This window comes from Ctenopharyngodon idella, chromosome 7 (assembly GCF_019924925.1).
Source record: "Ctenopharyngodon idella isolate HZGC_01 chromosome 7, HZGC01, whole genome shotgun sequence".
NCBI lineage: Eukaryota > Metazoa > Chordata > Actinopteri > Cypriniformes > Xenocyprididae > Ctenopharyngodon > Ctenopharyngodon idella.
The window spans coordinates 9,593,932-9,621,801 of NC_067226.1; the positions used below are offsets into that span (position 1 = coordinate 9,593,932).

At 37.1% G+C, this 27,870-nt stretch overlaps 2 protein-coding genes across 2 annotated transcripts in view; one reads left to right on the forward strand and one right to left on the reverse strand.

Annotated features, from left to right (window-relative positions):
* The first annotated feature begins 13,561 nt into the window (after positions 1 to 13,561).
* Positions 13,562 to 18,066, forward strand: ddx28 (DEAD (Asp-Glu-Ala-Asp) box polypeptide 28). The gene has a single exon (XM_051900990.1). It carries the CDS (start codon positions 13,961 to 13,963, stop codon positions 15,644 to 15,646), a length of 1,686 nt encoding a protein of 561 aa, XP_051756950.1. The 5' UTR covers positions 13,562 to 13,960; the 3' UTR covers positions 15,647 to 18,066.
* Positions 18,067 to 19,258: 1,192 nt separating this feature from the next.
* The window catches only part of galr1b (galanin receptor 1b), a 31,459-nt gene continuing 22,847 nt past the window's right edge, over positions 19,259 to 27,870 (reverse strand). The window contains exon 3 of the mRNA XM_051901513.1: positions 19,259 to 20,234. Within this exon, the coding sequence (XP_051757473.1) occupies positions 19,917 to 20,234 (318 nt within the window). The 3' untranslated portion in view covers positions 19,259 to 19,916. The remainder of the gene's footprint in view (positions 20,235 to 27,870) is intronic.

Here is a 27,870-nt window from a genome sequence, read left to right on the forward strand (position 1 = left end):
TCAAACTATCATAAGATTTATGAGTGACTTAGAGCACAGCAGAACTTTTAATGAAAGTTTCTGTCAAAAAAATTGGTTGTATTAAAAGGACAGCTATAAAAAAAAAAAAAGCCAGTGTTGAGCAGCAAACAGGTATTTGAAGCTGCTGGTGTCTCTGGAGTCTTGAGAACCTCTCCATGCAGGCTGGCAGTTGTGCGTAAAGATGCATTTCAGCCACCTCTAACCAAACCTCACAAAGAGAAACATTTACAGTGGGTGTAGAAATAAATGAAGACTCATTTTTAAATAGTTTTATTCACTGACGAATGCCGTACTACAATGATTGGTCTAGATGGATGGATTTCTGGATGGTTGGTGAGTGGCCACCATGTTCCAACAAGATTGTGACGTCGGCAGGGAGCTGGCGGGTGATGATTTGGGCTGGAATATTGGGCTGGAATATTAAGATGGAAGGTCCCTTTAGGGTCTTTGGGGGTGTCGAAATGACTTCTGCAAGATATGTGGAGTTTATAACTGGCCATTTTCAGCTTTGGTATAAAAAGAAGGATAATGCCTTCTGAAATACAATGCACTATGCACAATACCATGCTGCAAAAACACCACAGCAATAAAACTGTTTGAAAATGTATTTCTACACCCACTGTAAATGTTTCTCTTTGTGAAGTTTGGTTAGGGGTGGCTGAAATGCAATTTTACACATAACTGCCAGCCTGCATGGAGACCTTCTTGAGACTCCAGAGACACCAGGAGCTTCAAATACCTGCTGCTCAACAGTGGCTTTTTTTCATAGAGTCAATTGGTTCAAATTGATTCAAAGCTTCGAAAAGGTTCATTTCTTCCACCACTGCTTAGTAATACAGCGTCAAAGTACAACAATATATATATATATATATAAAATAACATGTTTTTACTCCAAACTCACGTTATTGCATAAATCGAGTGTTTGAAATAACTTCCTTTTGTGAATTGCTGTAGCTTCTTATCACAGAATGAGGCATAAATTATATTATTTTATAGTATTCTATACAGTTATAAAGGCTATGTCAATTAGTGTTGCATTATAAATATACATACATTATCCTTATAAAAAATAACCGAGATGGCTTGAAGAACACATAAACCATATACTGTTGCAATCGTGTGCTAATAGTACTTTTTTTTTTTTTTTATGGAAAAAAAGAGTTGAGCAAGACCTCTTTTGCTGATTTTTAAATTCACTCACAAAAGCTCTTTAAGGTGTGCATTAATAACTGGGCCAGGCATATGTTGAGTTCATGCAGAAAAAGCACACAAGTGGAAGCTGCACCAGAAACAATAATAATGTTAATAATGTATACTAGATAGGGGGAGGGATTTTATGACAGATAATTTGCAAGAAGCTTGAACGAGTCCAATATTAGCAGTATGAATGAAAAATAGTTTCATAACAAATCTATATTGAATCTACCATATCCTCTAAGGTACACTTTTTTTTTTTTTTCTCCATTCAATTATGACCATGATGAATGTGCATTTTACTAAAGCTGTGGCAAATTCAAATGCACTCCAGATAAAAACATCTCAGTGTAAAATGTATTCAAAAGTTGAATAACTTTTAAAAGCAATTAAAAGACAAACTAACTAAAACATTGTCTTTCGTACTGTAATGATGGATTTCTTTTGTTCTATTACCTGGGTTCTGTCACATGTACAGACTTAAATGTACGTTGCCCTGGAGACAGAATGTTATGAAACCACCCACAACAAATTTTGCAAAGCAATCACAAAAACTCTGACAAGCATGCAGTGCAATCACAAACAACCAAGGACATAAGACATAAAACAACCACCTTGAAATGGCAACAAAATGTGACATAGAAGAGTGAATGACTTACAGGGATGCATGTTTGAGTCCAGTTTACATCATGTCCCAGAACCATTGCCTCCTCAGGTGAAAAAAAGTACATTTCTATAATGTACTTAAAGTGCTCTATTTTCGTGCACTAATTTTGTACTTAATATACTAAAAATTCTTCTTTAGTACTTCTTAAGATAATTTTAAGAACATATAAGTGTACTCAACTGTGCTATTTTGAGACACCATGAAATATGAACTAAAATGTGCTTTTAATATACTATCTCTGTATTTAAAAAAGTATTTAGATACCACTTATAGTACATTTGAACCCATAGTGTACTACAAGTGGTAACTAAATATATTTTTTAAATACAGAAATAGTATATTAAAGGCACATTTTAGTTCATATTTCATGGTGTCTCAAAATAGCAGTTGAGTACACTTATGTTCTTAAGATTATCTTAAGAAGTACTAAAGAAGAATTTTTATTATATTAAGTACAAAATTATTGCGCGAAAATAGAGCACTTTAAATACATTATAGAAGTGTACTTTTTTTCACCTGGGCCCTTTGCTCTCCCTCTTTTTTAGTTCCTACTATCCTAAAATGAAAAAAAGCAACAAACATGTTTTTAAACACTTATGACAGAAATACCATAAGAACTGTGAAAATTAACATCTTGTAGTTGTTGAATTCTCTTGTGAATTCACTTTTTGTATGCAATATTACTTTTCATAACCAACACAGAGATGACCCTTCAGCATAAAAGCCTGATGAAGTTGTGTTGTCATATCTCCAGATGAGTGTTGTCTAAAATGTGGAGTTCAATGGCTCTCTGGCCCTCCCAACTACTATAAGTGACACAGAATAAAGGTTTACAGTGATCTGTAAATAAAGATGAAGTTGATGCCACTGCAGAAGGATCAGTCTCTGTATGGTGCGAGCAATTCAGGCGTGATGTTTACATACAGCAACACAAAGGCCATCCTTCACTCTTCTGCCAGATTACAGCTGCTTTAACCACAAAAACAATTTTGGTCAACCAGCTTTTCAAGAAAAACCATGCTGGTAATCAAACCAGCATTATGAACCAACATAAACCAGTGCTGAAGGGTGAGATCCTGTTTCTACATGTATTAAGCACTGACCACTTCTGATTGGATCACAGACAACATTTTTAATGAGTCAAATACTTTCAATTTTTTTGAAAGTATTTTTATAGCTGCCCTTTTTAGGCAGCTTTTTTTATAGCTGTCAAATTAATTTGTTTGAAAGAAACTTTCCTTAATAAGCCTTTGACCAAGTTGTTCTGTGCTCTAAATTAATCACAAATCTTTTGACAGTAGACAATCTCTTCAGTTTTCCCTCATGCCTTTTGCAAGACATTGCACCATTTCTTGCTTTTCATCTTCAGAAAGATCTTTCTTCCTCCCCATATTGCATGAGAACTGTGACTTGCTTAATAATGTGAAACAACATCTTTAAGTAGGGTTTCCATTTACCTTACGAGACCTGGCAAACTATTTAACAAACCTGTCTGAGACTGATACCAGTTATCTAAAAAGATATGAGAAATAAAACAAACACTCTTTGAAAAACTAAAATCTGATTGTTTATTGTTCTGTAATCCTACTGATATGTCACTTGCATAATTTGGAACACAGTGTATACTTAAACGATACATAGTTTCAAAAAAGTGAATTGTTAAATGTTGTTTTATTTACTTATGTTCTTGTTTATGTTTCGATGATTATGACCAGCACAATGTATTAAAAGGTGTCTAAAGAGAAATCACCAAACTATAAGCCTTCTGGTGGAAAAAAAGGAAAAAAGCAACATGTTCTGTCCCTCAGTAGCCATAGATTACAAATCAACATTTGTGAACTTTCCTAGCAGAGGAAAGTTCCAATCAAAATCCTATCAACTATTTTTCTTTTTCTAAGTCCCAATCAAAGTCCTTTATCAATTTATGACAAAATCAATAGAGCTTTTTAGTAAACGATCTGATACAAGACAATTAAAAAAAAAATCGGCAATAAAATCAGCCAATACTCTCAGACAACACAAATCCCTCTGATATCTACAGCAGAAAAGCATTGCTGCATGTAAGCTCAGGTCTAAACAAGCTGCATTATATCCGACATCACAAGTGGCATGTATTTGGCTGCAGTATAAAATGAAGACCAGAAGGGGTTGAGGAGCTTACAAAGCCACAACCAAAGCTAGGACATAAAACCTTTTTTTTTTTTTTTTTTTGAGAGAGAGAGAGAGAGAGAGAGAGAGAGAGAGAGAGAAAATGGTAAGAGCTGTTGTGAGAGGTGCTAGAGGATTGTTAGTATAAGGGGGCAGCATAAACTGTGGCTCTTATTAAGCGCACAATTTATCCCTAGTAACACAACAGCCATTGTGTTGATGTAGCAGACATCATTAATGCAAGGCAGTCATTAAAGCTCAGTGTCTCATGGGGATATTGTGTTTAATCTGTAATTGCTATCAGCTAAACAAACCAACAAAAACAAACCTTTTCAGAGGCATCAGTAGTTATCAGAGTAGTTTTTGCTGATGTCTTATTGCTGTACAACGATAAAAAAGATTTTTGGCAAGAAGTAGAAAAATATCTTGAAAGAAATTTTTGGGCTTCACTACATGATGTTTTATTAACAAAGTTCAGGAGGAACATGTTCAAATGATCTATCCAATCAGCAGGAGAGGAGGCCTGTATACATAGCCAACGCACCTATGTTCCTCAACAGTTTTCTGCATCCCTCCGCCACCCCAACTCCTTACTATTGGCTGGTTCCTATACCAGCAGGGATACGGGGGGAGTACTCTGGGTTCAGGCCAAAATCCGAGCTTGGAGCCCTGCCCTCGGATAGCATACTCTTTTACTCTGAAGTGTAAACTTGTGAAACAGTGTTAGTAAAATTAGAAAATGACTCAGCACAAAGACAAGATGCTGGTCTATGGAAGACATCATTTTATCACTCAATTGCCCTCCCCCCAATCTATAATGTGTGAAATGTTTTCCAGTTTTGTTCAGTGTAATTTCCTTGATCTAATATCCAATGCCATTCTTTCCGCAATGGCCCCATAATCAACAGTCATTTTTTATAAACCAAGAGAAATCCATAAATTCTCTGTTTATTTTAATACAGAATGGATTTTTCATTTTATGCAGAGAAAATAATTCATGCTCGTGGCGGTCTCTGAGACTGTGACCATTTAATTAGCTTGAGTGTTGATAAAAACCCACAAGGGAAAACAGAATGAGATGGAGGAGAAAGAAGTGGAAGTTCTTAACCAACTTAAGGACTTCAGAGACTTCAGAGATGCATCTGATTTTAATCAGGGGCTGATTGAAAAACAAGCCACTCGAATGAAAAGCAGCATAAGCTCATGGAGATGAGAATTCATGAGAATATTGTGTACATTCAAAGAAAAAATACTCTGACTTAAGCTATCAAGATCATATAACATCATGTTAAAATGTTATAAATAAAATATTTTACACCCAGTGTTTTATCAAATACTTTGTGTCAGTATTCTATAAAAAAATCTAGGAAAAATAGTACCTACATGGCATGTCTGTTTTCCATCTGAGGCATTTCACCAGTCTTTAGTTGTCTGAAGGTGGGCATATCCTGGCATTATAATGCAACTTGGGCACTTTTTATCTGCATTGAAAATACACAGGAAATGTTGGAAATATAATATTAAAATTCAATTGTATGTCCTCCATGAGGCTGTTATTCTCCTGCCAGGCTGTTGTTGTAAATAATAATTAATGCTCAAGTGACTTGCATGGTTAAATAATAACTAAAATAAAATTAAATTGTGCTATGAGAATTCTGTAACAAAACAAGTCTGATTAAATAATTTTCAGTTTTAACATCAAGTTTTCTCTCAGGTAAACAACATACAGCTATGTAGCAAACAACACCAATAACAGTCTGACATCTGCAGGAAGATGGCCCTGCAATGCAATAAATATTCAATATATTTTTTCAGACCTGACAAACAACACTGCCATTACTAAGACTGATAGAGTCTGATGTCTGGACCATAAATACAAGAAAAACATTAGAGAGGAAATTTGGTAAACATTAGTGGTAAAAAAAAAAATACACTAAACTGACATTCCAATTTTTGGTACGGCATATTTCTTTTCTAAACAATATTTTTAAAGAGATTGCGGCAGATGGAGTGTTCATTGCAATGACTCGCTTCTTTGTTTCTGCAGTGCACTTTTTCCTCTGACTGTCAATTACTACTAAGTGAAAACACTCAAGTGAAACACCAAATTATTGCAGGGCCCGAGCCTAAAAGAGGCTGTTTTGTTTGTGCAGATATAAAGCAAAGAATAAAGGTGACATGGCTCTTATGATTACGCTTTTTGACACAGTGCTATTTAACATTCTAGAAAGAAAGAAAGAAAGAAAGAAAGAATATATAAATGTAAAATTTGCTGAATCGTGTGAGAATGTTTTAAACTGACATATCCAAGCCATATTTTTTATTACATTAACTTAAAAATTAAATGAACTTAGATTAAATTAAATTCTAACTTTTTTTTTTATCAACTAATGATCCAAAAATAAGCAGCAGACAGTCAATAACTTAGTATCATTACAAGTATCATTACATTTTCTAACAAAAAAAAGGATATGAGATAACTATTGATTAAACTGACAAACTCTCTCTCTCTCTCTCTCTCTCTCTCACACACACACTCCCACACACACACACACACACACACACATTGTGTATTCATGTTTTATGGGGACTTTCCATAGACATAATGATTTTTATACTGTACAGACTGTATATTCTATCCCATTACACTAATCCACACCTAAACCTACCCATCACAGAAAACTTTCTGCATTTTTACATTTTCAAAAAGCATCATTCACTTATAAGCTGTTTTCCTCATGGGGACCAAAAAATGTCCCCACAAGGAAAAGGATTTCAGATATTGCCATCTTTGTAGGGACATTTTGTCCCCATAATGTAGGGTTTACCAGGCCACACACACAGAGAAAGAGAGAGAGAGAGAGAGAAAGAGAGAAATAAACACACTTGGCTTCTTAATACTCACACCAGGAGTTGTTGATCTCCCTTTGCAGACACAGCTGAAGTTCTGTGATTATTTGAATGCTGGTCACCTCTGTGCTTTCAGGCTGGAGCAGAGATTAATGAAGTTGCCGGGTGTTCAAAACTAATTTTAGTTAAACTGTTGATAACATTTTCCTTAGAATTAAAATGCATATTGTGAAGGACAAAATTCACCTTGAAAGGAGTCATTAACTGCATTTTTCAGCCTAGTGAAACGTGAAAGTGAAACGTCCGGGGAGCGCTAAAAGCTTAAAGGGGTCATATAATGCCACTTTTACAAGATGTAAAATAAGTCTTTGATGTCCCCAGAGTGTGTATGTGAAGTTTTAGCTCAAAATACCCCACAGATAATTTTTTATAGCATGTTAAATTTGTCACTTTTTGAGGGCTTGTTCGACTTCATGCAGCGCTGCACAGACCGATCGGTGGCTGACTTGAAGCAGTGCATGCCGGTAAGAAATTTTGTCCGACTTAAGACAGCGCCGACGCCATGTGACTGTGATGTATGGCTTCAAAGTACTGTGAGAGCAATTCGAGATCGGCGGGGTACATGAGCTCTGAGAAAATATCTCCTTTTGCTTTGAACTTTGAGCGTCCTAACTACATGGAATTACCACAGTTGATAACTTGTTTTGTGAAAACGTAATAATGAATGAATGTAGTCTACCATCGTTTGTCGGACTATTCTTTCATCATTCATTCTTTTCGACAAAGTGAAAAATACATAATTTGCAGTGTCATGTTTTAAATAAAATTAAAGGCACAATATGTAAGAATTTTGCAGTAAAATATTAAAACACCACTAGGACAGTGTTATATATTTTGTTCAGTTGACAATATCCCAAATGTTTCCAACTATTTGTAAATCGTGAGAAAATCGCGATTTTAACCAAAGGCGTTTCTCAATACCAAGTTCGCAAAGTTCGGACTTGCGTCCAATAAAACGAAATGTGTTATAAAACACCACTCTGCCTCTTTTCGTTTTATTTAAAAAACAAACAAACAAACAAACATTAATAGCCTCACAAATGGGGTTTAGGCAACGCGTTCATTGATTATCTTCAATGTCTGCATATATAGTATTTATAACAAAACGAAATATTAAACAACCCTGCCTCTTTTCGTTTACATTTCAAAAATATTAAACATATTAATATGTGCATACTCATTATCTTCACTGTAATAAAATGAAATATAACATAAAACACAACCCTGTCTCTTGTTAAATGTCAGTTTTAATGATCAATAATAGCCATTACACAAAGGTCAAGTTAAATAGCCTAAAATATATAGTTACGAAACGTCACTTTGCCCTCAGCCAAAACGATTTGCCACGAAACAAATTATAGATTCATGAGACCAAAGATGGCCCGTTAGATATACAAAAGACGAATTATGTCATGTTTAACCGATACAGAGACATCAGAGCCAGCGGCAAATGTCAGAAGGACTAGCCGAGGTAAGGCTGTTCTCGGCGGGGTACATGAGCTCTGAGCGTCCGGTGATCGCCTGGATCTCACAGCTACGACAACGTCAGATCAAATTTTCATCTTTATCAATAAACCACAAATTTGAGCTTTAAACCAGTACATTCTCGCCTGAAAAACTCTTAAAACTACATATCATGACATAATAACAGTAATATGTTTAAATTACGCGGGTTTTCTCATTTACTATTGACGCTTGCTGGTTAGTGCGAGATGCATTCTGGGATATCTGGCTGTGTCAAGTCTATGGAGGACCAAATTACTCAAAATGAAATAATTAAATAAATAATGAATTCAATAAAACAACAATTTAATGTAACAGTTTATTCTGAAATAATTAAATAATTAATTAATTTAATTATAAATTCAATTATTAAATAAATCAATAAATAAATGTATCTATTTATTTTGTAAAATTCCATGAAAACACAACATTTGTGTTTGTGTTTAAATATATATTTTTTCATAATTAAATGTTCTTTTTCAAAAAGCTGTTTTCATAATTATATGCTGAATTTACGAATGACACCTATTTGACGAATCATGTATTTCCAAAGCACGATTTTCCTAAAGATTCTTTTCATAATAATAGAGGACATTTCACAAATGCCAATCAACAGGCAGTGGGCGGTGCTTGGCGCTAATTGGTTTAAAGTTGGAGAGCTGACAGACACGACAAATCGATCTTCATGTGGTTGGTGACATTAGTCACGGAACGCCATGGTCCACCCTCATAAAGTTTTTTTCTCCTCATTAAAATCAAATGATCAGCAATGATTGTATATCAAAAGCGGGGACACGTTTGTGTGCATTTTGTTTTGTGATTACACCGGAAAGAATAGACCCTCCGCAGCGGCTTTAGCGATAGATTGATGCAAGCGCTCGTCTGTGTGAAGACTGTGCACGAACCAAAATAGAACGTTCCGCCACTGATAACAGCGGCAACGAACACTCAACATGATTTCAAAATCAACACATCCCTGCGCCAGATCGCCTTTTTTTTTTTTTTTTTTTAACACAAATTAATGTCAACTGGATATGTTTCATTTGCATTAGGTATATATACGTACAGTGAGATTAAAAAAAAAAAAAAAAAAAAAAAAAAAAAAGTGGTAGGGACAATATCGACCCTGGCAAAATGTGGTGGGGATATCACATGTCCTACCTGCAAATTACGCCTGTCACACAACTACTCATCTACAAGAACTGCGTTCTGCGTTCAGTGCTGGTAAAGTGTTCCATATGTAGGCTAGTCATCAATTTCTAGATCCTCTGATGCACTTATTGCCACTAGCAGATCCCATATGTCGTCTAATCCAGATAACAGAGCATCACCAAACTTTTTAACTTGATCAAGTCCTACAGCCATATTCATTCCTAAGGCTTGTTCGAGATGCATCGGCGCTGTGCAGGCCGATCGCATTATGCGTTTGGAGAGCATGTGACTCGTTATGCTTTTGACTCGCTCTCGCGGTACGTTAATGTCATACGCCGATCAGCCTGCACAGTGCAGATGCATATCGAACATTCAGTTCACCTCGCCAGACCTAAGTAATTCATCCGAAAGGATTAGCCAATTAACGCCAATCACCGCCCACTGCCTGTTGATTGGCATTTGTGAAATGTCCTCTATTATTATGAAAAGAATCTTTGGGAAAATCGTGCTTTGGAAATACATGATTCGTCAAATAGGCGTCATTCGTAAATTCAGCATATTATTATGAAAAACGGCTTTTTGAAAAAGCACATTAAATTATGAAAAAATAATTTAAACAATAATAGTGAAAGAGGATTTAGTGAAATATATTAAACAATAAATGTTGTGTTTTCATGGAATTTTACAAAATAAATAGATACATTTATTTATTGATTTATTTAATTAATAATTATTAAATTATTTCAGAATAAACTGGTACATTTAATTGTTGTTTTATTGAATTCATGATTTATTGAATTATTTCATTTTGAGTAATTTGGTCCTCCATACAAGTCTGCACAAGTCACCTCTCGATGCATCCTCGATAAAAGGGGCGGATCAAGAACACATCCGGGGATTTTAACTGTACTTGGCTAGATGTGAACTTTGAATTGGAACAGTACTTTGGCAGCGACTGATGACGTTTCACAAGGCCACAAGAACACAAGTACAGACAAGAACGCATATTGAGAAATGGCTCATGTATCTGGGACGTGTCCAGGAGTCGCCTGTCAATGGCGTCGTACCAGCATTACCCTCGGTTTCCGGTTTTATTTTGTAGAAACCATGGAAAACCCAAATACACTTTAATATATTTCATGTTTTATTAGACAAGGGAACAACTGTTTGGTTACATTTATAGACAGAAAACGAATTATTGTTATAGCTCAACACGTTTAGTCTTATTGTTTAATCTAGTTCTCTTGATTTTCCGAGAGTACCATGCTTTTACCATGCCTCTGAGAAAAACACTATTTTGTCAAGTAGCTAAGTAATAAAGCATTTTCTCCATCATACGTTTTTAAAATTAACTGCATGCCATTTATAAACACCTCCCAGCATTCATTAATATGATATTCCAAAAATCGATCTAGCTTACTGCAGTGTGCAACAAGTGTCTCACAGCAGGCGGCGAGGGAACGCGCAGAGTAACGTCATAACATCATTTTCAACAAAGTCAAATGTCTCTAATATGATAAACAGCGCTGCGTTACCTCATACCCTTGACCGGAAGAAGCGACGACGGCGACTGCAGCATAATAAAAGTTCCGCTGCTCGCGAGGCGTGTGTCGCGTTCGTCTCTCATTAGCAATCTCTCCAGCGGCCTTGTTCAGCTCCAACATCACTCGGCCCTGCTCTGCTTCATACTACAGTAACGTTAATAATCTCATCCATGAACATGATTTCTGCTCAAGTCCCGTCCCTATTCTTTTCCAATGGCTGTGAGGTGAAGACGACATTTCCCAAGATTCCGCTCTCAAACTCGGCGTCATCAAGCTACGCCTTTGTTTTGGCGACCTCTAACGTGTTGTGATGTCTTACTGATGACAAAACATAAGATGTCGCTCACTAAAGCTTTTATTCAGGATTGCAGCGAATGGCTTGAATCAAAACAATAACAAAAGCAGCTTTATGTGTTTTCTTCCATTACATGTTACGGCCACAGACTGTAAAAAAATATGGACGTAGTGTCTGTGACATCACCCGTAGATTTCTGAAGAGCAGGGCTGCGTTTAGCCCCGACAAAACGTTGCAAAGCGTTTTTTAAATGGAAACGGTGGTGCGTTAAACACCCTGTTCTGATGACGCAAAAGTTGCAACTATGGCAGCTGAGAAGGCCATTCTTTGTGTTCTTTTTGAAGAATTTTCAGAGCCTGATGAAGTCGGTATAAATACGCGTTTAATACTGCAAAATACGCTTGATGTTACAGTCACTGCCCTTGCCGTCCAGAATAAAAGAGAACACATTTGTAAACGACTTTCCTTGGACCCATTGTGCGAGCTGTCTCGAGCAGTTTTAGTTATAATATCCAAGCAGTGCTGTCGGATTTGATATCCTCCCGCCATTGTCAATGTAGTAAATCTCACGAACAAAACTTTTACCCAATGCCAAGACGATCCAACAACGTGTGTTCTGTTTATCTTCCGCATGCATGCACATCTACACAGACGCAAATCTGTCTTGAGTCTCGACCATTAACGCAGCAAGCCATATTATTGTATAATTGTATAAAATAATCCCGAAAAAAAGCACAAACAGGGCAGAGATGCCAAGTTCAGCGGCTGGAATTAGCTGAGGTAAAGTGACGGCTCACAGACAGTAGCGCAATTCACCTGTCACTCAAGTGACGACGCCCTTAATTATGCAGAACTTTAAGGCTTAATATAATTTAAACGGATGAGTTGTAAAAAAATTCACCCCCCTCACAGTTGTCATGAAGGGCAAAATTAGCAGTATAGACCAAAACCACAATTTGTACCAACTGTAAACATGTTTTTTTTTCTGCTGTAAAGTTGGCCATTTTAACATGGGGGTCAATGAGATTCTGCTCTCTTTTGGAGCCTGTCCCTAGTGGCCAGTCGATGAATTGCAGTTTAAGTCACTTCCATATTGGCTTCAAGAGAAACTGGGTGAGGTTGCCGCTTGGTTACGGCTATCATATGTGTGACGAAATAAATAAAAAACGAGTCGTTTTCAGAGCTTGGTTTCAATAGTTTTTGGATTAATGAGGAAGTTTTGAGTTCTGAAACGTGCAAGATATTTTTTATATCTTATAGTACAATGACCTCTTATATGTCAGAAGATCAATGAAAATTTGATTTCTTAATTCATGACCCCTATTAGGTTAACTGTCATTTAGTCATTAAAACTGACATGATTCATAAGTTCATGTCAGTTTTAAATCAGATAAATCAAACTGCTATTCAAAACCCTCTATGTTTAAAAGTTTATCAGATTATTAAAAGAATTTGAAATGAACAAAATCGTCCTACATTATGCATTACATCTTTATTAGAAAAAAAAAATTATAATATATATATATATATATAGCCATTTGATATTAAAGGCAACCACTGCATGTTAATCACGATCCAAACAAAGATGCACACGTGTAGAATGAGCAGTTGTTTTAGCTGTTTTTGATATTTAAATTGGAGTTAGTGTCAATATTTAAAGCAAAAACAGAATGGTCTGACTTTAGCTTTGTGGAATTATGCTACACAAAACATACCTGCACAAAACAAAAATGCATGAATGAGAATTGAAATGAGCTTTCTGACAGTAGGTGGCGCTTAACAGCAGCGACATAGCGTTTCCTTGGTTATCGATGTAAACAAAGCAGAACTGCGCTTATAAAGACTACTTTTACAGGCATTATATGAAGGTAAGAGGAAAAGAAAGTCAGACAGTCAGTTCCCTTCAAAGATACATTCACCCCCCATTTCAATATTTATATTTGTCTATTGTCTTCCAACATTTCGAGCATGATGAACAGTGAGCTTGCTGTACCTGGTACAGTATTTTCTGTGCTTTCCTCTCATATATGCGTCTCCCGCCTGCCCTGTTAATATTTCGTAATATTTCCACACAATACATAAATGTCCTAGCATAACGAACATTGGTTTTACACTCTTAAAACTTCTTCTATGATTTCAGTATTTCTTAATCCTTGTCCTAGTCTGTACTGTTCTAGAGTCTACAATGTTTGAAACTGTTTTTGTTAGTGATTTCTGTAATTTCCTCAACAAGTCGCTTTGGATAAAATCGTCTGTTAAATGAATAAATGTAAGATATTGCAGAAATAGTAAGAATAGTATGCGGTTCAGAATTCAAAAATGGTAATCTCACGTTTGATCACAGGGGCTTTAATTTTGGCATTACGGGGTTTGTAAACGTCATCATTCAGTGCCCGGACGAACTAAGCATGGGTTCATGTGAGCTCCGTGTTTTACCGTATTTGTCACATAAAAAGATTCTTCTCTGATCCGTTTGTGTATTAACAGGACATACGACATTCATTTTCGTTTGTACTCGTATCCACAATGCAGGCAGTGAAGGTCGGACGCTGTGCCTTTCTCATTTCCAAACTCTCGCAGGCAACACGCAGTTCGGAGCACGGCAGGGGACAGAGCGCGTGCATTAGTGCGGGTCTACGTGAAATGACAACCGCTAGCTCACAGCCGGTTGTGATTCGCATCCCGAGACGCATGCAAGAACGCATAGAGGACATCAAACAGATGCAAAGCAAGAAGTTTGACAGGCTGCCAACAGTCAAGCCTGGCAGATTATTGATCAGGAGCAAGAACCCACAGCTAAACCAGTCTGTCGGCTATACACTTGGGAAATTTGAACAACCTGTTCTGACATCAAAGGGATGGAAGAGTAACAAAGCGTTAGGGGATTACTTCTCCATAAACAGCATCCAGAGTGCCCCACCATCCATGCTCAAGCAGAAGGACCAGGGTAACGACACAGCTTCCGCCCCTAAAAAGACATTTAAATGCTTTAACATTTGTTCAGAACTGGTCGAGGCTTTACACAGTCAGAATGTTATTCATCCCACCACAGTGCAGATGCAGACAATTCCCAAAATGCTAAAAGGAAAGAATATTCTCTGTGCTGCAGAGACAGGAAGTGGAAAAACACTTGCTTACCTCCTTCCCATCATCCACAGACTGCAGGCGGTCAGGCAGGAGGAGCCGTTCACAGACTCTGAGAGAAACATTCGCGCTGTGGTCGTTGTTCCATCACGGGAACTAGCAGAACAAGTGACATCTGTAGCTCGATCAATCAGCCAACAGTTTGGATTAGTGGTCAAAGTCGCAGGAGGCGGGAGAGGTGTGGGAAACATCAAAGTGGCGTTCACTCATGGTCAGCCGGATGTTTTAGTGGCCACACCTGGCGCCCTGCTAAAGGCCCTCCGGAAGCAGTTCATCAGCTTGAGTGAATTAAACTTCCTAGTCATCGATGAAGCTGACACTATGTTCGATGTCAGTTTTGCAGGCTTGCTTGAGGATATTTTTTCGCATGCCCAGGTGGCATCCAGACTCTCGGAGACGGTTGGGCTTGATCATAAAGCTCAGTTGGTTGTGGTGGGAGCCACGTTTCCAGGTGGCGTAGGAGAGGTCCTCAGCAAGGTGACTGACCTAGCCAGCATGGTGACCATTAAAAGCCGGATGCTACATCATCTCATGCCGCATGTAAAGCAGTCGTTTCTCAGGATCAACGGTGCAGACAAGATTCTAGAGCTTCATCAAGCTCTAAAGAAGGCTGAACTGGAGCATAAAGGCATTCTGGTGTTCTGTAACTCTGCTTCCACTGTCAACTGGCTGGGCTATTCGCTGGAGGAGATGGGTGTTCATCATATGAGGCTCCAGGGAGAGATGCCTGCTACTATGAGAGAGGGAATTTTCAGGAACTTTCAAAAAGGGAGTGTTGATGTTCTAATATGCACTGACATAGCTTCAAGAGGTTTGGATACACAGAGGGTTGGACTTGTCATCAATTATGACTTCCCAGAGACCCACACAGATTACATCCACCGGGCAGGGCGCGTGGGGAGAGCAGGTGGCTTCGGGGGAGGGGAGGTGCTGAGCTTCGTTACTCACCCGTGGGATGTGGAACTTGTGCAGAGAATAGAGACAGCAGCAAGGAGGAGAACATCTTTACCAGGGATGGAGACAGAAATTCAGAAACCCAGCAACAAAATTGATGTTAAAGAAATGTAGAAAAAAAAAAAAAACTGATTAAAGTGTGATCTACAAATCAGCCTTATAAAAAGGACATTTTTATTTGTTGTTTTGAACCTTTAAAATAAACATTTTAAAAGAATGTTTTGTCCTAAAGCTTATGTTCACATTTGTTTTAGACATTTTAATGGGATAGTTCACCCTAAAAGAAAACTCGGAGAACTGAGAACACAAAAGATCTATTTTTTTTTTTTTTTTTTTCAAAATAAGTTGTGTCCAATATGTGACCATAGACCACAAAACCAGTCATAAGGGTCAATTTTTTTTAAAATTGAGATAAATTTATACATCAGCTGAATAAATAAGCTTTCCAATGATGTATGGTTTGTTGGGATAGGGAGATATTTGGCTGAGATACAACTATTTGAAAATCGGGAATCTGAGGGTGCAAAAAAATCAAAATATTGAGAAAATCACCTTTAAAGTTGTCCAAATGAAGACCTTAGCAATGCATATCCACTCACAAAAATACATTTTTGATATATTTACGGTAGGAAATTTACAAAATATCTTCATGGAGCATGATCTTTACTTAATATCCTAATGATTTTTGGCATAAAAGAAATTTAATAATTTTGACCCTTACAATGTATTGCATACAATTTGTAGCTATACATACAATTTGTAGCTATTGCTACAAATATACCCGTTCAACTTATGACTGGTTTTGTGGTCCAGGGTCACATATTATTTTGACTCCCATTGTCTTTCATTTTATTCACAAAAACAGTTCTTCAAAATATATCTTCTTAAGCGTTTTGGCCAAGAAAGAACATCATATAGGTTTGGAATTAATTGGTTCTTTGCGTATTTGTTGTTTTCAACCTTTAAAGCACTAAACATTTAAGAACATTTTGGCATAAACCTTATGCACACATTTGTGTTAGACATCTTAAGGGCTATTTCACCCAAAAATCAAAATTTAAGTCATGTCTGAAAGCATATACTCTTAGTAGGAAAAAGTAATTCCTTAGGTTGAACACCAGAACGCCTTTATGCTCTAGTTTCGCCTTACTTTGCGACTGTTAAAAATGTTTTATATAGTATGTCTGTAGTATGAATGTATTTCAGATTCTATTCCTCATGTTGTTGCTGTCTTGTGCCCTACAGTCTCGGTTGCATCGCTTAACTCGCTTCATTGCTATTCATTATGCTATTCACTGCTATTCCTCTCCTGTGACCTCATGGGATAGTAAAGTGTCCATCAGATGCTCACTTCAGAATCGCGCCAGAAATAGTAGGTCATCTGGGAACTTTTCGCCAACTTTTTTATGGATATTGTGAATTTAGACTCTTTTCACATACTATTTTTTGGATGTATGCAATTTTAGATGCAGCCTTATACCCTCATGTTATTCCAAACCTGTATGACCGTCTTGCTTCTGTGGAACAAAAGATATTCTGAATTATTTATTTTTTTTCTCTCTCCATACAATGAAAATCAGCTGGGTTCAGTGTTATTTTGGATCCCATTGACTTTCATTTTATGCACAAGAGAACAATATGTGGTCTGCAGAACAAAGAAAGTAAATGTTAAGTAAATGTTTCTTTGTGTATTTGTTGTATTGAACCTTAAACATTTATGAACATTTTGGCCTAATGCTTTGTTACATTTCTGTGTTAGACTGAATGTTTTTTGTTTTTTTCATTTGAAAATGTTTGCAGTGAACCTCCCACCATTATGTGTGGGCTTTTAGACCATGACATTATGTGAGGTATTTGACACGGAACAATAAATTGAATAACTAATAGCCTAATTTAAAGAAGGTGCAAGTTGTTCTAAGACAAAAACACATTTAAAGGGCAAAGTTATATGTATTCCTGTTTTATATGATGTGATTTTTGCTTTTTTTTGTTGTTGTTTCAGTGCTGCTAATGGCCATCTTTTGCTTAATGGGAATGAATGTGATAGAAAGGTCTGAAAGTCAGGCTGCATGCTTCACTGCCAACTGTTTATTATCACGGCACAACAGGAAGGTTGCCATGAGATAAATTTGAACTTTGCAGCAGTGTTATTGAGAAGAGGGTCCTTCGTAACATTGATTAGAAAAGACATAAACAGGGAGCTGTGAGCTGCCTTGATGGGCTCATTTAGAAGAAAAAGCAACCTGGCTAAGCAGAACTACTCTCTTATGAAGTAAATATACACTTGGGTATTTTTTTTTCCAAGTCCATTTTGTGAGTTTTATGCTTTATCTAGTGTATAAAGGACAGACAAACCATCATGCATACCATGCCCTTGACATGCATTTGGACAGTGGCTCTTAATGTTATTGACTTTGTAGGTTACAGCAATGTTTTGGCTTTGAAATGCAACAAAGACTTTTGGGTTAATGTGTGCACTCCATTTAAAGGTTCATCAGAAAGTGTTGAATAAAAAAAAGAGGATGTTTAGGCTATTTGTCTGTTTGTTTTTTTCACAATGCAGATATTTGTTGTAAAATGTATGAGGTTGCATATCTATAACTGTTAATCACACAAATTATGTTCCAGGCAAGAAGAAATTATCATGCTCTAATTAGAAGTGTTATTTCAAGTTATTTAAAGAAAGAAAACATTATATAGAAGGCATTGAAAATTCAGGTTGCTGAAGATATTTGATAACTTTTGTCATGCATGGTCTAAAAATAATTTGTCTAAAAAAAAAATAAATATTAAAAATAGTTTGAAAATAATTTCAATTTTAGTGACTGGAGAAAAACGTTATAGAATTGCTAATGAAATAAGTGGTCACTGTGTGATACAGCACTCAATTTAGATTAAGCAGCATCTTATGTTTTGTGAAAATAAGAATTATGAAAATAAGAAAAATGAGAAAAGTGATGTCCATTGAAACTGACAGTGTCTGAACAGGTTAACTTTGTTATTAATGATTTCTTCTGGATATGTTCCCAGACTACTCACCTGTGAGTTTACCCAGAGTAAATTTTATCATGCTGCACTGCCAGACCTATAGTGCTGACACTACGTGAAGTGCAACATTGTTTAGAAATGTATTCAAATATACAAAGAAAGAAAAAAAAAGCAAGTTAACAGTCTGTACTTTAACTCCATCATTCCAAAGTTATGTGAACTGCGCAAAAAAAAAAAAAAAAAGGTGTCATTTTATAGGGTCACCTACAGCACTCTGTTATCATTTGTAGTACTATTATATCCTATTATAGTGAAAGCTTCATTGTACAGAAGATGTATTCCACAAGGATTAAAGGCATGAGTGATAATAGTGTTTTATGCAGTCATATTCACCCAACAGGAACCTGACCTGTTGGAAAATGTGCCATCCTTTTTTTCTTGTCACTTCATAGGGAAGTTCCTAAGTTTTGTGAATCTCTTGACTCGTTCCTGGTTCTAAATCAGAAACAATGTATGTTTATAAGAGCTTTTGTCCTGGTATCTCACAGAGAGGCATGAGTAATAGACTGGTAAGAGATGCACACACATAGAATTTTCCACTGGTCTTTTGTTTAGGACAATCACCAGTCTATGTCAAACAGTTAACCATAAGGATACAGATAGCTACATCCTTTTTAAACAAGAACCCACTCTAACTTACTTTTAAAGGACCAGAAAAAATTAAACATACATTTTATTGTTCATTGAATTAGATATTTTTATTATTATTTGAATTCTTTAGGGGGAAACCTTCAATAATATTTACTTTTTTTAATAGATATTTAACCACGAGACTGGACATAAACCAATGTCACTGAATATATAATTACAGCATACAAGTAAATATTGAGGTTTATGGCACGTTTATACGGAGACTGGAAGTGTTTGTCGAATACAACATAAGCACTATGCAAAAAGGTGTACAGCACAGTTCATTAACAAACACATCCATGTTCTTTTAGAGTGATTCTTTCAAACATATTCAAAAACTGTTAAAATTATATTTTTAAATTACTGTCTACATGTTTTTATTATTTTCAATAACATTAAATACACATTAAACAGTAAACAAAAAAGTAATAAAACAACATTTCAATGAGAAACACTATTTACACTTAAATAGTTTACACTTTTTTTTTTATAAGCAAATGCCTTTGATATACATGGATTGAGATATTATATAGGATTTTTACTTCTCAAGGTAACTTCTTAACTTTTACTGTCCATGTTAGTCAAACCTTCTTGAATGTGATCCATGCACTATGCCATGAACCAGAAACAACACCACAAATGTTTTTAAACAGTGCTGATATCTCCAATATTTTAAACAGTGCTGATATCTCTAAAATGTTTTGAGTCACATGTTTGTAGTGGAATGTGTCATGGAGAAGTTCTCCATGCGAATGCGCACCACTTTTTCCACAGGCGGAGGAGAGTAAAAAAAGCGGCATGTGAAGACCTGCTTGCAGGCTTTTCTGAAGTTTTCAGAGATGAAAGCGTAAAGAATGGGGTTGACACAGGAGTTTCCATAGGCCAGGCAATGAGAGATGATGCGAAACGCAAAGGAAGCATCAGTCAAGGGAAAGTGGCCAAACTCCACCCACATAACGATAATGTGGTGCGGCATCCAGCAGATGAGGAACGCAACGACAATCAACAACACCGTCTGAGCCGTCTAGATAACACAGAAAGAGAGAGAAAAATAGGTTGGTTAATTATACCTCGGATGACCTTTTTTTTTTTCTTCACAGGTATACAGAAACAAACTTTCTTTAAATAATTGACAGAGTTTTTAAAGGTGTTAGCACTTGTGAAAGTTATTCTGTAAAAGGCGCTGGTCTTTTTTAATAGATGACAGAATTATTTAGGCTCAACAGAGCGTATAATTCAGACTCTGCTGTTACGGTAACTGAGACAAGGATCCCTGGTACATAAGTGGGCTGGGAATCAAAGGCTGAACAGGTCATTGCAGAAGGCAAGACTGTTCTGGTGGCAGGTGGTTTGGGTCTGGTTTTCACTGAATTGTTTTCCATTATGGTGTTGAAAAAGTGGAGGCCAAAGTAGGAAGATTGTGGTGTATACTTCCTTGTTTCTCAACCTGGAGCCAAACTGCTTTTTGATACAAGGCAGATGACACACAGTGAACCTTTTTGTGGACTTGATAATGCATACCTCATCCTGCGACAAATGAAGCAACACATCCTTTGAGCAGGCAGATGAAGCTCCACACCAAAAGATGATTGATGAGAGGAGAATGAACTCAATTATGACACTAAAATTAGCAGTAATGTGTAGCGGCAAGAGATGCAGCCATCCTCTAATGGATGTTATGTAGTCACTGTTTAAAATCTATAAAATAAATGGTGCCTGGCAATATGAATGATGTTGACTGCTGAGCTCGCTGTTTCTAGAGATGCTGGAAGGGACGCCAATTTTCTGAAGATTACATTCATTTCCACAACTTTTTGCAGCAGGTTGTTTTCGCCACACCAGAAAAGCAGATATTCAGCCTTCCTCCAATATATGAACTCATTAGCAGAGATAAGACCAGTCTACAGTTGGCACTGGCCATGTGGAGAACATCTGCCTAGCAGAAATCACAGCCCACACATTGTGATTTGCTTAAGGTTAAGTATTGGTTGTAATAGAATAATTCTGTGTAAAGCAACATTAGCAAAGATAGAATAAACATATGCCAATATAGATTATATCCAATATGTTTTGGAAATATTTCAGACACTTCCAGTGGCAGAACATAAAAATGAAACAAATACACAAAGTGCTTTAAAAAGATCTGGATACTTCAAACAGAGTGTAGACGAGTGATGGAGACAGAGAGATAGAAATGAACCACTATGATTAGTCACAAGATGACAGTCTAGCAAAGTGCAAGAAATTTTCTGGTAGACTGGTGTCGTCTTCATTTGACCCTAGAGATGCGCTTCAATCCTTAATATCATTTGGAGCTTGAGAGCTTGACAGAATTATTTAAAATTTATGCTTTTCTTTTCTTGGCTGTACCATGTGATAGCTGAGCTACATTTGAGATATTTTGTAGAGAAATAAATATTGCCAGATTGCTTGATTATTATTGTGCAATGCTAGACACAAAGCATAAGTTTTGATGAACTCCTGTCAATAATGTAAAATGTCACTGGCAGATTTAACTGGTGAGCATATTTAAGCAGATAAGATAAATATTTCCAAAGAGGAGCCATAGAACTACTAATGATGTTTGGAAGCCATGCTTCTTCATTACATTTTTCCCAACACCTACTTGGAATTTCCTATTTACTAAGGTACAGGTAACTAGATAAATGTATTTTAGGGCTTCTCCCAACTAAAGAATTCCCTAGTCAACTAGTAGTCATTCATTTAAGCTATTAGTCGACTAATCGCACATTTATATTAAAGGTGGGGTATCCATTTTTTCAACAACGCTGTTGGACATTGTTGATATTTGAAATCAAACCAAACAAACCCACCCCTCTCTTCATTGTTCCGCATCCAAAACTCATTTTACAATCCTAACCACCCTGCTCCGAGTCGGTCTTGAACCCCGGCCCATCCGCTTCTGGCATGCGAGGCGAGTGCACTATCAATGACACTAAACACGGCATTCTCTACCATTGTCAGTGTGCAGTGGTTTACCTGCACAACTCTCACTATCTAGCCACTGTTACACACGCAATACGAGAGTGGATGTCTGTGTATTACAACTGATGTGCAACAAAATGCTTCACGAAAAATAAAGCGCAGTTGATGAACGAACGACAAGGAAGCACAAAAAATGAACGTACAGTACACAAGAGTAAATGCAAACAAGAGTTTGTTGTTAATCGCCAACAGCACAGCAGCTCCAGACAATCATGACACTCAAACCCAGTTTTACTCACATGAAAAGCGGGTTCAAAGCAGCCTCTGCGTCTGTTTTCAGGCCTTCCCATTTAGCTCTCTCCAGCGCTGGAAAGCTTTTCTAATATTAACGCAGGTCCTAAAGCACTTGCCCAGTCATAACATTCCAGTGATATTCTTTTGAGCTCATTTGTATTGCGTCTCATCATTTCTCTTTCTGCATTTTTTTTCTTTCTTTTTTTTTTCTCAAATCTCCCTCTTGCTCCTTCTGTCTCCATGACCGTCATACACCCGCTAATACTGATTGGTTAGACGTTTATTGTTGGTATCGGCCTGACTAACTTCCAAAAAGTGTAGTTGAAAAAATGGATACCCCACCTTTAATTTAATTATTTATACTGGAGGGGTATACTAAACAACAAGCCTTTCCACGTTCAAGTGCACGCATAAAGCTTCATACAAATTACATAATCAGAGCATTTGTTTTTGAATTGGTTAATTTAAAATCAGACCTTTTAAGCTTTCTATAGACATATTTCTCATGTCTGTGAATCAAGTAGCCTATACGGTAAGTTTCGGTTAATTTTTGTGACACGCTCCAGCATTTCCTGTGTGTTTTTTTCTACGACTAAGCGACTAATAAAATTTTGGTCAATGAAGCCTCTTCATGTTGAATAACTTTTAGTTGACTATTAGGGGGCAGCCCTAAAATGTATAACTGTTTGTTAGAGGAAATACACCACAGCTACTTCTCACATAACAAAATAGCAACTCCCTGATTGGCTTCAGTATCACAGGGGACAGGATTGTTTTTCTTTGGAAACACAGCTGGAGAGATTACAGGACAGGATCAGATTAATGTAAATAAACAAGCAAGAAACAAACTTTCTTTTTTCTTATGACAGGTTATTTCATCTTACTTTAAACTCTCCTTCAATGCTCATTATTCACAGTTCAGGTGTGCACCACTGAATCATTCACAAGACCAGGAAAGTGTATTGAAGGGTAGGTATAGTTCACCCAAAAATCAAAATTCTGTTGTCATTTTGTCAGGTTTGGTGTAAGGGATGAGATGAGGTCTCAAATGCAGGGGATGATGGGCTTTATTCAAATCTGGACACCATGCTCCCCACACACAACACATCACAGAGACAAGAGAGAGCGCATGGCCTGAGCACACTCAGAGCCGCAGAGGCGGAGCGTGTAAGGCTCAGAAAGGCTTTGCCTTCCCCTGGCCATGGGCTTGAGACTAGCCTGGAATATTCTCACTCAAACCACTGACTACTGCTGCTACTTCTGATTGCTTTTAGAGGGAAAAGCTAACTGCTAGTCTAGGATCATTTTTCTCCGTAATAATAACATATTGGCAAAACAGATTTGGTGTTTGTGCTCTTGAGAGCATCAAAGGTTTCTATTTACAAAGAGTTTTTTGCAGCATTGAGCAAAGCAAATGCGGCGGAGTTGCGGCGTTGAGCAAATCACAAACATATCTGTTGATTTCTTGAACGCAATGGTCAATCAAATGTGTTTAAGTTAGGCTAAATAATAATTAAGTAGGAAAAATAAGAGATTTATTGTGCAATCAGCTTCACTGATTATAGCGGAACTTTATGAGATTGTGATGAATTGAGATGAATGACAGCTTTTTAGTGATTATAAAGGGAGCGCTTTTAGCATGCTTTTTAGGCGATATATAATCCATTCAGAATTTGAATAAAACTCTTGTTTTGCTGCATTAAGTAAGGCAATGGTTATTTATTAACAGAATTGGCTGCTATGTCAAATCACGCCTACAGTATGCTTGCTTTCTGTTCAAATTATAGTGATTCCGAATCTGCCTGTCAACGTATGTTTTTACATACCCTCGCGCACCCTGTTCGTGCAGACATCATACGTCATCAGCGTGTTTCATGCTATGCAGAGTTTATACAGACAGACCTCATTCATGGAGCACCGCAAAAAAACAGCAGACACGTTTCACAGTTCCTTCCGAATCAAAACAACGAGCTTATGCTGCATTCACGCCATAACTACCAAAATTAAGAGATGGCAACCCGTGACGTTCTAACCAGAACCGTTCAGTCAGACTCAGAATTATGCGTATCCACGTCAACAATATCAACACCGAAATGAATCTGCAGCAGTCAGGTACAAGCTTTCTAAGTTGTTTATGTTCATTATTATTGTAATGCTATGTGCTTTGACACGAGGTAGTTTAACGACGTCTCTTGCGATGCTCTGCCAAGAGCAATTGTGTGTGTGTGTGTGTGTGTGTGTGTGTGTGTGTGTGTGTGCAGTCATGTGTTTTGGAGGAGGCGTGGCTTTGGACAGTGATTTGCATGGAGGGTGGGATCATATGCTTTCAATGCTAGCAGGCTACTATTAGCATTTCCCAGATCACCCACTGCACTTTTAACTATGTTAAATAGCATAGAACACATCCAATATCAAATATTACGTGCAAATAAAAATTATTTATGGATCTCTAGGGTTCGATTTATGAATGACAATATGCTCCATACAAATTGTTTTACATGATGGTACATATTTGAAACTATATAGATTTGAAAATATATAGAGATGAAGCACTCAATGTTTTACAGCCTGGTGTATCTAAAAGGAAATGTTGTTAAATACAGTATGGTGAATAAAATGATGATCATAAGCATGCTGTGTCTCATTTTGGAGGCCGCACCTTCTGGAGGTCGCATTTGTCCACCGCATATGTCATTGAGGATGTCTCATTTCAGAAAACTAACCATTAAAAAATTTTCTGAAGTGAGGCAGCCTCAATAAAGTGTGTGGCCGCCAAATGCGATCTCCGGAGGATGCAGCCTTCAAAATGAGGCACAGCTAGAGAAATGGATTACTCACAAAAAAACAAAACAAAACAACCAGTACAGTAGATACAATGCACAACACTGTAAACCTGCATCCACTTTTTTCCAGATATTAAAACTCTCATTGACATGCATAACAGCCATAATGACACCATCCATGCAGAAAATCTAAGGAACTGAGGTGAAACAGAAGCTGTGGGCACTAGGGCCATCACAATGAAACCTCTTCAAAAATATAACAAACATGTTTCCTTTTTGTGATAGCAGAAAGAACAAGCACCATGGGAAGGCCTCCATAAATATCTTTGTCCACACATCCAACAGCCAAAATTTATACACACGAATACTGAAATACACACACTGATGGGCATTCTTCTTTCTTACATTTGATAGCTGACCTTAGCTCTGTCCACTGTTTCACAAACACTAGGTAAAAAAAAAAAAAAAAAAAAAAGACATTATGTGTGAATGTGTAAATTTGTGATGGTGTGAATGGACAGCAGAAAATAATGGGTGGCTAATAACAGCTCTTACACCAAACATAATTACTGTTATTTCCCCTCTGCCACCATCCACAAAAACCAACTCGGAACCCTGGGCAAAGGAAAACAAGTTGTTTTTATACAGCATGATTTGTGAAGGTAACAGTTTTCAGCCTGTAACCATGGGCTGAAAGGGTTTGTCAGTGGTCAGACACCTGTTGTGACCTCCACTGTTCGCAATTAGATTTCAATTCTCTTCACCTTGGTCTTTCCCTGGGTCTTTCTTTCTCTCACTAGACTGTTCTTGCTCTCTCTCAAATAATTCTCAAATCTCTTCAATTATTTAATCACTTTTTCCCTGTTTCCTTCAGTTGCATCACCTTTTAATGTTAACCTTGAAATATTTTCTACTGTACTGAGATGATAAGACAATAAGTCTATCTGTATAAGCTGCATCAGGCTTGTGATCCACTGCTTACATTAAGATGAGAAATGTCTTTGACAACACCTTAATGCTCCGGTTCAGAAGGGCAATTACCAAGTGAAATCAAAAGTGTGAGAGTGAACTATACTGAATAGGACTGCTAACAGCTCAGACACCTGGCAACGCTTCTGCTCACACAGCTGAGCCACATTTGTCTAAGATGCCATTTGAGCATCGGTAACATTTATTGGTAGCATCGGACGCGTCATAAATACATGAAAAATTACTTTAAAGGCCCACTGAAGTGCCTTGAAATGCAAAGCATTATTCAATGTGTTGACACAATTTCCACTGCAACCGAAACACAGGGCAGGACATATCAAACAGATCCTTCACTTTTTTAAATTAGCCAATAGCGTTTTGTTTATATCACAGCTGTTGAGCTCAGTAAAGCTGCAGTTTCCTCCTAATCTCTGACCGTTTCTCCTCCATATCGCTTTAAAATATAGCATTCTGTGCAGAATTCAAAAGGGTCCGATATGTTTTGTAGTCTGCGCCGACCCTCACAAATAATCCACTCTGTGCTATCATGAGCAGACTGTGCACGCTGTGGTGATTCACATGACATTAACGTGAAACCCGACTTAATTTTAAATGTGTGAACAAGTGACTGCCGCAGCTTCAGCGGCTATTTATAATGAAGGGGGCGGGATGCTTTTCATTCTAGAGAACATTTGATTGGACAGAAAATCTGATGAGAAGCTGCAAAATGTAGAGCGATCCATATTGGCAAAACTGACAGACTGTAAGTTTTGAATGCTTATATCTTTAATGTATGCACTGAAGGCGAGTTGAATTGAGAACCCATGAGTAGCTTTTAATAAACAATGACGTGAACTTGACTTCACTAAACTTGAACATGCACAGAAACAAAACTCACCAAACATCAGTAACAAACAACATCAAAGCTAGACAGGGAACAATGGGAACATGAGGGCAATATATATACAGAGACTAATGACTAACAAAGGAACACCTGTGTACAATAAATAATGAACCAATGAGAACACTAGACACATCACTAGACCAACCAATGAGAACATAACACATGGACAAGGGGAGCACATGACAGGAAGTATGATAGTTGAGAATTACAAAATAAAAGACAAGAAAATATAAAAGTGAACCAAAACAGACATGACAATATCTTCTAAATGTGAATTTTGTTATTGTTTTGGAGCACACTAGCTTATAGATAACAGCAAGGATAACATATTCATACTAAAAGCCAGAGGTGGGAGTAAGTCACACATGTGCAAGTCACAAGTAAGTCTCAAGTCTTAACCTTAAAGTCTCAAGCAAGTCCAAGTCAATTTTTGTGAGAATCAAGCAAGTCAAGTCAAGTCACTGCTTTATGTCAAGCAATTCAAGTCAATTCGTAGCTTGGGTCAAACAAGTCACTGGCAAATCATACAAATGTTTGATGATTTAACTGAATTTATATTAAAATAAGTTAAAACTACAGTAGTTATGGACTATGAGAGTTTTATTTGCAACAAAAAAAATTGCAATATGCATTTCTACTCAAAAGGAGTCCACATACAGCTGAGTTGTTAACAGGGCTCCAGACAAAAAAAATTCATTAAGCAGGAGCCAAATAATTTTTTTAAGAGCCACACAATAATGAACTTAAACTTTTAAAATCACTTA